This window comes from Macaca thibetana, chromosome 11 (genome assembly GCF_024542745.1).
Source record: "Macaca thibetana thibetana isolate TM-01 chromosome 11, ASM2454274v1, whole genome shotgun sequence".
In the NCBI taxonomy this organism is placed as follows: domain Eukaryota; kingdom Metazoa; phylum Chordata; class Mammalia; order Primates; family Cercopithecidae; genus Macaca; species Macaca thibetana.
The window spans coordinates 42,193,949-42,207,877 of NC_065588.1; the positions used below are offsets into that span (position 1 = coordinate 42,193,949).

Here is a 13,929-nt window from a genome sequence, read left to right on the forward strand (position 1 = left end):
TTGGAGATTATCTTGTCCGTAGGAAATCATAATCAATTGTCGCTACTACAATGTGTGTCAAGACTTCTCTGTCCTTTACCTTCCTAAAGTATGCAAACTCAGACACATTTATTAAAAGCTATCAATAAGCACAGATTGTTTTTGCCCACCATATGGGTAAAATAAATAACTTCCTAATGAATAGCAGATATGCTTTAGCATACTGGCTCTATATACATTTCATCAGTTCAAATATCTTTTGTTTAATTTCAGATTGTTGGCTCTAACAGTGATGGTTTAACAATTTCAGCCTTCCTTAATGTCAATTATTGTGTCATTGTTTAATATTCTATTTCTATATAATCATCATTATTTTATAAATCAACAGGCTTACCATGTATGAATTCCTTGAAACTAAAGATAATCATAGTGGACATGATTAATTTCAATTTGCTCTAGTGTCCCTAAGGGCAGGCAATTAGGCTATGGGCCATGAAGGCTACCACAGGTTCACTCTGAAACCTTTTGCCCTAAGTAAAGAGGACTGTGACATACCTAAAGACTTTTACTCAATCACTTTAAAGTTCTTACATAGGTTTTGTTTAACCACAGAACCAAAATTTTAGAGCTTGAAAAGACTGAAACTAACTTTGATCTACGTGTCCAAAATACATATACTAGACCACAACACACTTTAATTTCTCAAAACACCAGCTTCTTACAGACCAGTGTTTGTAAGAATGTGTTCGATGCCTAAAACATTAAGGTGAAAGTAAATACATGAGTCCTTTTTTGGTGCTTAATATCCACTCTGAATCATATTTCAGTGAACCTTGGGTACAAATCTCAGAAAGCACAGAAATTTTGAAAGATACAGAAATCTAGAAAGAGGATCCTAAATGCAAATTGTACGTTCTCTTATTATGCAGATTTCCAACCACTGTAAATCTCACTTTGATTTCTACTCTACTACTATAAGTGAACATTCATTCCAGCACTTTGGGAAGCTGAGGTGAGTGGGCCACTTGAGGTCAGGAGTTTGAGGCCAGCTTGGCCAACTCGGCAAAACTCTGTCTCTACTGAAAATACAAAAAATGAGCCTGACATGGTGAAACGCGCCTGTAATCCCAGCTACTCAGGAGCTGTGGCACAAGAATCGCTTGGCCTGGGAGGCAGAAGTTGCAGTGAGCTGAGATGGTGCCACTGCACTCCAGCCTGAGTGACAGAGTGAGACTCTGTCTCAAAAAAAAAAAAAAAAAAGTGAACATTCGTAAAATTGTAAACCACAGAGCAATTTTTAAAAAATATTTTAACTTCAGGCTATCCCTTGAGGCACTTAAAAATCGTAAGTTTAGACTCCTTGTCTTGTATAGCAAACAAATATTAACATAGTGAATTAAATGAAATGAAACGTTAGAATGTGTATGAAAGCCTAGGCATAAGGCATGGCCTGTTAGAAGACTGAAGACACTTATTCCTGATCCTGAAATCCAAAGTAAACTGTAAACTTTGCTTTCAAGATGGAAGGAGATTGACGGAAATGAGAGGATGGAACTTAATTTATAATGATGAAAAAAAGGAATATATTCCTGAATTTGAAATCTGATTCTATTTGTGAAAGCACTTACATACTTCAAACCATACCTATTTTTATCACAGCAATAAAAGATTCAAACTGAAAACTTAGTCTACGTGATTTTTTTTAGCCAGCATTCACTTATAATTTATAATAAGAAATTTATTAATAGATTGTTCTCTTGTTATTGCTCAACTGAAAGGTTTATTTAACTGATGACTGCTATCCCCATCAGGAACAATGAAATAATTCAGAATGTTCTGTTTATTCTCCCCTTTAAAGGTTAATTACCTTTGTTTAAACACTATCACAACTCCTCCCTGCCTACCCGGCATTACAGTTTATGATAGCAGTATAAAGATAAGCACTTTCTTTTGAAAATTTGAAAAATATTACATGCGGGAAAGGTGTTGGCTGCCATACCATGTATGCTATCCAGTATTTTCAATTTAAAAATATTCAACAAGAGTTAAAAATATAGACAAGTTTGCAAGTATCTAGTAGAGTTGAGGATGTGCATCATCTACAACCCGTAATTCCACCTCTAGATACATACCCTAAAGAAACGTGCAACATGCACATCAGGGTAAAAGTTGTGTGAAAGATGCACTTGAAGTTGCAAGAAAGGATGGAGAACAATTATCTACTTATTACATATACATTATAATTTTCTTAGAGAAAAACATATACTCAGATTAAGTTGCTGAAGTTCACAATTATGTGGTCACCAAATACAATCTTATAAAAAGCACTGTATTGAAACCTTCCACCCATCCAGCAATATTATTTCTTTACCCGAAGCAAAATCTCTAAAAAAAATTAACCACAAAGCAACCATATGCACTAAATTCAACACAGATAAAAATCTTTATTTGGGTGGCAGAAAAAAAAATATGCATTATTTCATTAAACAGTGATCCTACAAACAGAGAGATTTTTACCAACCATATGAATTCAGCAAAACTCAAAATACTTTTCCCCAAAATACATTTTCACCTATCCTTAGTGTCACTTCTTGCTAAAGATCAATTTAGGTTTTACTAAATTAAAATAGTTTCTATGTATACTATTATTAATTCAATTTGTATAATAAATCTTCTCTTCCCTCTTCTGAGAACTCAGCCAGAGTCATTATACAGTTATATTCTCCTTTCTACACTATTAATGAAAATTTAAGCAAAATATAGCGCTTTGAAAACCCCAATTATGTAATATGCAATTAATTCCAATGTATTTAAGAACATTAACAATTTGAATGCAGCTAATGTTAAAATATTTTTAAGATATTATCTTCTTTACTAATTTTTACAGACAAATATTAACTCAGAAAATATAGCATGATTAATATGAACAATAATTTTGTACTTAACATTTCATAATAAGGCTTATATTAAATTAATATTTACTTCAAAGTATTTGGCCCAAATTGAGTCAACATAATACAGTAAAAGTCACGAATGTCTTGTTTCTTATTTGCCGTCTATGACGGTAATATCTCTATCTGAAATTAGTCCATACTAAATTAAAAACAGGAATTAGAAAATCAGTTCTAAATTCACTTCTGCCTCTTAAACTATGAGATCTTGACCAAGTCATAGAACATAAAATCCAAGTTTCCTCATCTGTAAAATGGAAGGACACTATCGTATCTGCTCTGGTTATTCCACAAGGCTGATATAAAGAAGAAATCAAATAACCTATGTGAAAAGTCCCTGAAAAATACAAAACAAAAAGCAGACAGAAGGTGTTATTAGTGATAAACAGATATTATCCTATTAAGTACAGAGTAAAGTACACTGAAAAATTAATTACTGCATTTCTACCAGAAAAAAAATGGTTTGATCTGTTCTTCCTGTAAGGTTATTAACTTTTTAAAAAAGAATATGCATTTAAAATGTTATTTGCAAAGTAAAAAGCTGATAAAAGAAAATTAGAAGAAAATGACTGACAGAATTTGAATAATAAAAGGAAATTTGTCCAAAGTAGGAAGAAAATACATTACTGTGAAATAATTTATGAAAGGCAGTATCAACTTTTTAGGTGAAATAAAATCATGCTAGGAAATTAAAATACATTAATGTGTCAGACTTACCTCTGCCCATTTAAGAATACAAGTCATACAGAAGACATGATTACAGCTTTCTGGAAAACCAACTTCCTTTTCGAATAGACAATTAAGACATATTGGGCATCTGTCAGCCTCACTGTACAACAGACCAGTGGGAACAGTATTATCTCCGTTTTCTTCACCTGTTAAGGTAAAACAGCCATATGTGCTTTCAAGTTCTCCAGACCAAAAATCTTGCATTTCTAGGAGTATAGTGGATTAGATACTCTAAAGGGCCCTCCTACTATAAAGCAAATAGATCTTAAATAAATTATAACAAACATACTGCTTGAGCCCAACATTTTCTTGTATATTTTTTTTAACAGGGGAGTGAAACAAACTTTTCATTAATTAAATTTAAAGTGAGTAATATTCACACAGTTCAAAAATTTAAGAGCAAATTTCTCATTCAAATTTATCCCCATCTACTAACAACTAATCCAATAAGTAACAACTGTTAAATTTCTTTTGTGTTCTTCCTAAGAATTTTTAATGTACAGAAAAACAAATGCTAATGCAAACTCTTCCATATTCCTTCCTTTACACAAATGCAAGAATACTATACACACCAGTATGCTTTTTCCTTCATTCAAATCTACTGATGGACATTCACTTGTTTTCAACTTTTGGCTATGACAAACAATGTTGCAATAAAAATTTAGTTATTTCACATTTTTAAAAGTATATCTGTAGCGCAAGTTCCTAAAAATGGAACTGCTAGAGGAATGTGTGTATACATTTGTATTATGAATAGGTATTGCCAAATTATTGTCCTTAGGATTTGTACTACTTTAAACTCCCACCAGTAATGTAACCAACTCATACAAAAGTAGGCATCACTGGCTCATAAGAAAATAAAAGATACTCTGAAATTGAAGATAAAAATAAAACAAAAATAAAGGAATGGTCAGCTGAAATGTGAACAGTAAATATCAAGCAAAGTTGGAATTGTCCTGAGCACAATTGTCCAAACTAGTGTTTAGATCTGGAGACTAAGCCTTAGAACCACTCCAGGAAGGAAAACTAATCCTGATAGACTCCAATGTCAAGCCAAGACTCTTAAATGGGGCTAAAGAGGGCCCAGCATGGACCTGGGAAGAAACAGATACAAATCCTCTACAGGAAAGAATACCTAAATTAGGCCCTTATAGATTTAATTTATCAAATGTGAGCTCCTAATCAAACATTACCAAACCTAAGAAAATAAGCTGTCTTGCATGAGAAGCAGCAGGAAACACATTTAGAAATCCACTAACTTCAAATATCAGAAGTTTCAAATATCACATAAAATGGACAATCAGCAGATTAGATCCAAGAAAAATACTTGTGAATTAGAAGACAAATCTGAGGAAACTAACTAGACTCTAGCAGACAGAAAAGGAAATATAAGACATAGCCTGTGAAACAGAGGTTAAGAAATGAGGTTACAGAAAGGTCTACCATACTAATTGAAATCCAAAAGAGAATAAAGGAAAGGCAGTAAAGAGGTAATGGTTGGGAAATGATTAAAAACATGAACCAACAGACAAAGGAAACACAATGTATACTGTTAAAACACATAAAAACAATTCATGTCTAGAAACAATGGAGTAAAACTGTAAAATATCAAAGACGAAACCAAGACCTTAAAAGCAGAAAATGGGAAAAGATCACCTACGAAAAAGAATGATAATTAGACTGCGAAGAAATTTCCAGACAGCAAGGAAAAAAAAAGATTAAATAATATCTTCAAAGTGCTAAGAGAAAAAAAACTATCATTCCAGAATTATATATCCAGTAAAACAATCTTTGAATAGTTTTAAGTGGGTAAAATAGATACAAAAACTTAAAGAGTTTACCACCAATAGACCTTGACTACTGAAACTTCTCAGATTTATTTTCAGAAAGAAAAGAAATAAAGAGGAAATAAACTCAAGCAAACACAGCATAAAACATCATCTAACTGGTGGTGTCTGAAAAAAAAGAACTCAAATAATGGAACTATAACCTATAAATTGAGATTAGGATGATCAGAGTTAAAGCATTCTTGGGTTCTTCTGTTGGTAGTGAAAATTAAACTAGCTTTAGAAGCAGAGGACAGTATTAAAGCTAACTTTTTTCTTTTTTAAAAAGACAAGGACAAAAACAAAAATAGTAATTCCTAAACCAGTAGAGAGTAAAGCTTTAAGAAAAAAGTAACAAATCAAAAAACTTGATCAATTGAAAATAAGATATGGGAAGAAAAAAACATGTATACTTAGCTTATTTTGGAATTTAAGAACAACAACAACAAAAAACTCCTGTGTATTTTGAAATGTATACAAGTGAACAGTTTGGAAACAACTGTTTTGCTTTCAACAAACTCTATAAAAATGAAAAGTTACCTTCCATGTCTTCATACTTCTTATCTCCCATATTTAGGGTATATACAGTTTTCTTCTTCATTTCTCTTTGGAAAAGGGTTTCCTGTAAGATAAATCAGAGAATTTTTATGTTTGCCTTCTTCCAATAGTATCAATTAAAAAAAAATCCTAAACTGTAAGAAATTATTTTACACATAAAAGAACACAGTACGAGCCAAGCCAAACAGTTTGTGGATAATCCAGTACTCTTTATACTCCTTGCTATCCAAATGCACAGTCTTATCGAAATGAAAAGCCTTGGCCATGCACGGCGGCTCATGCCTGTAATCCCAGCACTTTGGGAGGCCGAGGCGGGCGGATCACAAGGTCAGGAGACTGAGACCAGCCTGGCTAACACGGTGAAACCCCATCTCTACTAAAAACACAAAAAATTAGCCGGGCATGGTGGCAGGCAGCTGCGCGGGAGGTCTCAGCTGCTCGGGAGGCTGAGGCAGGAGAATGGCACGAACCCAGGAGGCAAAGCTTACAGTGAGCCAAGATTGTGCCACTGCACTCCAGCCTGGGCGACAGAGCAAGACTCTGTCTCAAAAAAAAAAAAAAAAAAAAAAAAAAAAAAAAGGAAAGGAAAAGCCTTATGTAACTATTAAGCAACAAAGCCTAAATGATACATTTTGTGGCACAGACATAAATGCAATTGAAGCTTAAGGAACAGAGATCAATTTGGAATGGAGTTTTCAGAGAATGTGATAGGTTGTATGTGTTGAGGAACTTCAGGCATCCAAGGAGCAACATAGTATGGAGAAATAAAGTAGCATTTAGCTAGGCCAATCTCACAATTGAGTGGGTGAGAGAAAAGAGTGGGTGAGGGTGAGAGAAAGTGTGTGTGTGTGTTTTGTGTGTGTGTGTATCTACCAAGGAAACAGTTGTGTATGTGTATGTGTGTGTCTCTATTGAGGAGGGGGTTGGCATGTAAGCCATGAATTTTATCTGAAAATCACAGTGAGGTGTAATAAAAAAGAAATAAGCAGAGCAATGTAAATCAAGTGTGGCTAGATTATAGATGGATCACTAATGACTGAGAACCTCAGATTCAATCTTACAGATTCTCTGAAGAAGAGTGACAAGATAAAAGTGATACAAGTGGGTTTTTTTAAAGAAAGATTGATATGCCAGCCAAGTATGGATTGGATTACAATGGAAAGAGATTATAAGCAGAGAGATTTGCATAGTTAAAGTAACTGGCTGTGAAGTAAATTTGAAAAGCACGAAATTAAAGGGCTGAAGAATTTCTGAGATTTGGTGAGCAAATACAGTGAAGGAGACAATATCTTGACCTAAAAGACTAGGAAAATGGTGCTTATAAAGAGGTAAAAATGAGAAAGTGGGAAAGGATGTTAATTTGGCAGTCAAAGGGAAGAAATTTATACAGTAACATTTTTTTTAATCAACTCTTTCTTCCTAAAAGATGGGGTCTTGCTATGTTGCCCAGGCTGGTCTCCAACCCCTCGGCTCAAGCGATCCTCTTGCCTCCACCTCCCAAAGTGCTGGAATTACAGGCATGACCCACTGCATCTAGACTTAAATCAACTCTTACTATTCCTTCCTGAACTGATGAAAGACATAATTGCAATGAAATTCCAAATATGCATTTATATCTAGGCACAAGAAATCCCTGATTTCATCAGTTGTGATTCTCCTATATGTATGTGAATTGATTTTTCTATTAGTTTCTAAAATAATTTACATATGGTAGTTTCTATATTAAAGGTATGAACTGCCCAGGAAAATTCCCTATTTGGTTAAATAAGGAGAAATACAAAGTCCCACACTTATAGTTCAAAAACCAACTGTAAAAGCAGAAGAAACTTAGTAGCATATGTAAGAATGATTTAAAGGTTGTGGCAGATTAAATACAACCTCAAAATGAGTGAGCATTAGAATCTAAAAAATTTTTTCAATCCAATCAATCTGACAATAAAAGTTGGATGAGGAATATTTCCCACTCTTAGCCTATGTGTGCAACATTTGTTTTAGTTCTGGTGCAAACTCACTTGTTTTAGTTCTGGTATTTAAGGACAAACAACATAATGATAAATGTACAGGGAAGATGACTAAAATGGTGACAGCCCTGGAAACCCTATCACATGGAGAAAGGTAAACTAGTAAGAATGTTTAGTTTGGAAGAACAGAAAGCTTAAGAAGAACATTAGCAATTATATTCAAATAAAATGAACTGTTCTGAAGGGAGGTAGAATAATCTATCAATGAAAGTATTCAAGCAAAGGCCCAATGACCTTTTGTGGGATTTTTTTTTTCTTTTTTTAGCTCCAAGATTTATAGAATACTATAGGTATACTAGTCAATTCTCTTAGTACTGAACAAGGCAGAAATCTCTACCTTTATGCTCTAGTGGTGAAGACAAAATAAACAAAATAATAAGTAAAATATCTAATATGTTAGATGTTGAGAAGTGCTATTGAGAAAAATTTAAAACAGTGTGGCTATTAAGGAATAAAAACAGAGGAAGCTGTTGTTTCATACAGAATACTCAGGGAAAGCTTCTGTGATAAAGGGACATTTGAACCGGCAATCAAAAAGCAGTAAGGGAGACAGGTATGTGAATATCATCCAGTGCTTCCAGGTTGAGCTTTCTTGGCAGAGAATAGCCAATATGAAAGTCCTAAGGCATGTCTGGTATGTTCAAGGAACAACAAGAGATGAATGACTAGAATACAGTGAAAGAAGAAAAGTAGTAGATGAGGACAGAGAGGTAATATAAGATCATGAAGCACCTTCTAGGCTAAGGTAAGACTGGCTTCTCTGAGTGACATGAGTGACTAGCGGTTTCTGAACAGAGGAAGCAAGGGAAAAAGCAGAGGCCAGCAAGGAGACTACTGCAATAATCTAGGAGACAGATAGATGTGGCTCATACCATAGTGGTAGCAAAGGTGATGAAATGTACTCAGATGTCAGATGTTTTGAAAATACAGCCATCAGGATTTGCTGGTAAATTCAATGTGGAATATTTGTTAGAGGGCAAGGATCCAGGATAACTCCAAAGTATTTTGATCTAAGCAGCTCAAATGATACAGCTGATTGAACAGAAGATTATTATTTTAAAAATTTAGATATGAAATTAGTATGGCTCCTCAAAAAAACTAAAAATAAGCCAGGTGCTTATAGGTGTGCACCTATAATCCGTTACCCAGGAAGCTGAAGTGGGAGGACAATTTGAGCCAAGTTGCTCAAGACCAGTCCAGGCAACAGAACAAGACCCCACCTCAAAAACAAAAACAAACCTAAAATAGAACTACCATATAATCCAGCAATTCCACTATTGGGTATATATCCAAAAGAAAGGAAATCAATATAATGAAGAGTTATCTGCAATCCCATATTTACTGCAGCACTATTCACAACAATCAAAATATGAAATCAATCCAAATGTCTATCAATGGATGAATAAAGAAAATGTGGTATATATACACAAGGGAACATTATTCGGCCACAAAAAGGAATAAATCCTATCATTCGCAGCAACATGAATGAAACTGGAGGTCATTATGTAAAGTGAAATAAGGCAGGCACAGAGAGAAATATCGTATGGTCTCACTCATATGTGGGAGCTAAAAAAGTGGATCTCATGAGAACAGAGAGTAAACTGGTGATTACAAGAGGCTGGGGGCCAGGGGATAAAATGAGGTTGATTAATACAAAAGTACAGTTAAGATAGAAGAAATGAGACCCAGAGTAAGGTCTATAGGGTGACTATAATTAATCTACTGTATATTTCAAAACCAGCTAGAAAAGGAGAATTTGAATATTCCCAGCATAAAGAAAAATGTTTAAGGTGATGGATATCCCAATTACCTTGGTTTGATCATATCTTATATGAATGTATCAAAGTATTATATATGTACCCCCAAAATATGTACATGCATTTTGATACACCTATTATGTATCAAGAAAAATGATACATCTATTATGCATCAAGAAAAACTTTTTTAAAAATTCAGAGTTACAGGTTAATCTCCTTGCTATTCATGCAGAAAGGCAACATCAGTACCACCTAGGAACTTGTTACAAATGCAGGATATCTCAGGTACCATCCATACCAAGTGAATCAAAATCTGCATTCTGTCAAGATCTCTACATAATTCACATGTGCATTAAAGTCTGAGAAGCACTGCGCTAGACAACTTCCCAATTTAGTTGCTTTTAGAGTTATATTGCACTGCTGTATATTAAGTATAATTTTTTATTTGGGGAAATTCACACTATACTATCTCCTTCATTATCCTAAATATCTGAGAATTTAAAAAAATTAAGGTTGGAGTTAATTCAATGTGATAAAATGTCATTTGAAAGTTAACACAATATTTTAAAAACCTAAGAGATGTTCAGATGTAATATACTATCCCTTTACATAACTCAATGATTTATTTGTCCTATTTAATAGTCTAACCTATGCTATTTTCACATTTCCTCCTTTGGCATACTAACCTCATATATAATTTATAATTTATATTTTAAACTGGGGTGTGTTGTGTATGCTTGTAATCCTAGCTACTTAGGAGGCTGAGGTGGGAGGATCACTTGAGCCCAAGAAGTTCAAGACCAGCCTGGGCAACACAGCAAGACCCTGTTAAAAACACACACACACATACACACACACACACACAAACCTATAATTAGTATTTTATAGTAAGCACTGTCTTCTCTATTTTAAGACCCATATAGTGAAATACATATGAGACATTGAGAAACCTCAATAAAGTTACAGACTGCCTTTGTTAGAAATCTGCTTTAATGGCCAGGTACAGTGGCTCACACCTGTAATCCCAGCACTTTGGGAGGCCAAGGCAGGAGGAGCGTCTGAGATTAGAAGTTTGAGACCAGCCTAGCCAACATGGCAAAATCTTGTCTCTACTGAAAATACAAAAATTAGCCAGGGGTAGTGTCAGGCACCTATAATCCCAGCTGCTCGGGAGGCCAAGGCAGGAGAATTGCCTGAACCCAGGAGGCAGAGGTTACAGTGAATCGAGATCGTGCCACTGCACTCCAGCCTGGGCAACAGAGTCAGGCTCCATCTCAAAAAGAAAGAAATCTGCTTTCAAAACTGTTAAAGCATTCCAAAGTTTTAGAAGTTGCATGCTTTTTTCCTTAACATGTCCTGTATTAACTGTTTTTATACCTGAAAATGATTACGCCATGTTACTAATTTAGTCATTTAAAATGACAGGAACTTAGCATTTTGCTAGATAAAAGTCCTAAGTCTCAGTTCAACAACTTATAAACTTGCAACTTGTCCTGTTTATCTTTTCTATCTGCTTGGACTCAAGTTTTCAATCTAAGGATCCACACATATTTTTGAATAAAAGCTTTGCTTTGAATATCCCGTAACAGGAACACACTAATACCACACAGTCATGGTCCTAGCCAGTAATTTGTGGTCAACAGACCTAAGAGGTAAGATGTGGTTAGGTAGCACTACCCTTCCGTGTAGTTACCTGAAAAGTTAGATACATCCCAATTTTGTGTTATTAACTATTTATGGCTCTATAATCATAAGTTATTTTCTACCTATACTACTTATTTGTTCTACTAAGTTCTGTAAGTTAATTATCTGTAAGTCAAATTGTATTTTCTTTTAATGGTTCTAAATTTACTAAATGAATGTTAATTCTAGATTTTCGGTAAACTTTCCTTTTCCGATTATTTTAATTTACAAATGTCAATCTTTAATGTTTCTTCCTAGGCTTTATCTTTCCAAGCTAAAATATCTTTTTAGTCTGTTACCCCTAATATAATGATCTAACATACTTCTGTCTTCCAGTTGCTCTTTTCCATTTCATAACATATTGTTTCTGCTAGATACTGAAAGTGATACTCCAAATATGTTCATATAATAATTAGGGAATAATGGTCTAAGTTTTTTTTTTTTTTTGAGACAGAGTCTCACTCTGTCCCCCTGGCTGGAGTGCAGTGGCGCGATCTCAGCTCACTGCAAGCTCCGCCTCCCGGGATCATGCCATTCTCCTGCCTCAGCCTCCTGAGTAGCTGGGACTACAGGCACCCGCCACCGCGCCCGGCTAATTTTTTTGTATTTTTAGTAGAGACGGGGTTTCACCGTGTTAGCCAGGGTGGTCTCGATCTCCTGACCTTGTGATCCGCCCGCCTCGGCCTCCCAAAGTGCTGGGATTACAGGCGTGAGCCACCGCGCCCGGCCAAATGGTCTAAGTTTTGAATTTTATTTATCATATAAGAAATTTTTTTAAATTTGAAATTAAAAAAAAAAGCACTGAAACAAATCAGTTTTTAGGAACTCAAAACTCATTTTCACACAGTAGTATACATGGAAATGAGAGTCCTAGTCCAGCCACTACACCGCATTCAAATAATGGTAGTGAGGCAGGGCACAGTGGCTCACACCTGTAGTCCCAGCACTTTGGGAGGCTGAGGCAGGTGGATCACTTGAAGTCAGGAGTTCGAGACTCGCCTGACCAACATGGTGAAACACCATCTCTACCAAAAATACAAAAAGTTAGCCGGGTATGGTGTAATCCCAACTACAGGCTGAGGCAGAAGAATCACTTGAACCCAGGAGGTGGAGGTTGCAGTGAGCCAAGATCGCGCCACTGCACTCCAGCCTGGGCGACACAGCGAGACTCCATCTCAAAGAAACCTCCCCCCCCCAAAAAAAAACAAATAATGGTAGTGTATTAACACATTTCAGTTCTCTAGAACAGTGCTGCCCAACAGGGAATTCTTCTATCAAGCACTTCAAGTATGTGCAGTGCATGTGAGAAACTAAATTTTAAATGTTTGTGAAGTTTTATTAAATAGCCAATGTGCTACTGTACAGCTATTTAAAAATATATTTAATAACTGCACTGCTACTGTAGAGCACAGCTGTTAAAAACCTGTTTTAAGTTATATTTGGGATGCTAAGAATGTACGTTCCATTTGAACAGCTGCTGGGCACCTCTAGCCTCAGGGAATCAGAAGTAGTCAGGGGTTCCTAATAATGTAAACTATTCTTTAGCCTAGTCTGGTTTGGTTTCAAATTACTACCCTTCTTTCCTTCTTTTTTCTTCCAAAGTGTGTTTCTTTCTGCTATTACAAAACAAAGCTCCTTTCCCTTCCAGTTCACTTCAAAACTCCCTCTCCCTGCTTGCTGTTCTTCAAGTCAGCCCACGGTACCTAAAGATATCTACATCCTGGTTAATACCACAAACTTTAGAGTCCAACAGGTCTAGATTCAAATCCTAACTCTACCATCATTCAACAAATGGCTGTTATCAAGATCATTATTATTCTTATTGTCAGAAACAACACAGAAATAGGAAATAGTAATAAAACTGTTGCTTGCCGCTTTCTTTGTTTTCCCTAAAGCAAATGCAAGGACTGAAAAAAGACAAATCAACATTACTAAATAACAACTAAATTGATCAAGTCTCCTACTAGACAGAGAGAGAGAGAGAGAGAGAGAGAGAGAGTGTGTGTGTGTGTGTGTGTGTGTGTGTGTGTTTTAAGAGAAACAGTCTTGCTCTGTCATCCAGGCTGGAGCGTGGTGGCATGATTACAGCTCACTGCAGCCTTGAACTCCTGGGCTCAAGCAATCCTCCTGCCTCAGCCTCCCAAGTAGCTAGGACTGCAGGTGCACAGCACCACACTCAACTTTTGTTTTGTTTTGTTTTTTTAGACAGAGTCTCACTTTGTCACCCAGGCTGGAGTTCAGTGGCACATCTCAGCTCACTGCACCCTCCGCCTCCTGAGTTCACGCAATTCTGTGCCTCAGCCTCCTGATTAGCTGGGATTGCAGGTGCCCACCACCATGCCTGGCTAACTTTTGTATTTTTAGTAGAGATGCAGTTTCCCCATCTTGGCCAGGCTGGTCTTGAACTCCTGACCTCATGATCTAC

The 13,929-nt window shown here is 35.7% G+C and overlaps 1 protein-coding gene across 2 annotated transcripts in view; it reads right to left on the bottom strand.

Annotated features, from left to right (window-relative positions):
* SCAF11 (SR-related CTD associated factor 11) overlaps positions 1-13,929 on the bottom strand; it is a 77,169-nt gene that overhangs the window by 39,598 nt on the left and 23,642 nt on the right. For both annotated transcript variants that reach the window (XM_050746853.1, XM_050746851.1), the window contains exons 2-3: positions 6,026-6,107; positions 3,648-3,805 (exon numbers count right to left, since the gene is read on the bottom strand). In XM_050746853.1, coding sequence (XP_050602810.1) covers positions 3,648-3,805; positions 6,026-6,086 — 219 coding nt within the window. In that variant the 5' untranslated portion in view covers positions 6,087-6,107. The remainder of the gene's footprint in view (positions 1-3,647; positions 3,806-6,025; positions 6,108-13,929) is intronic.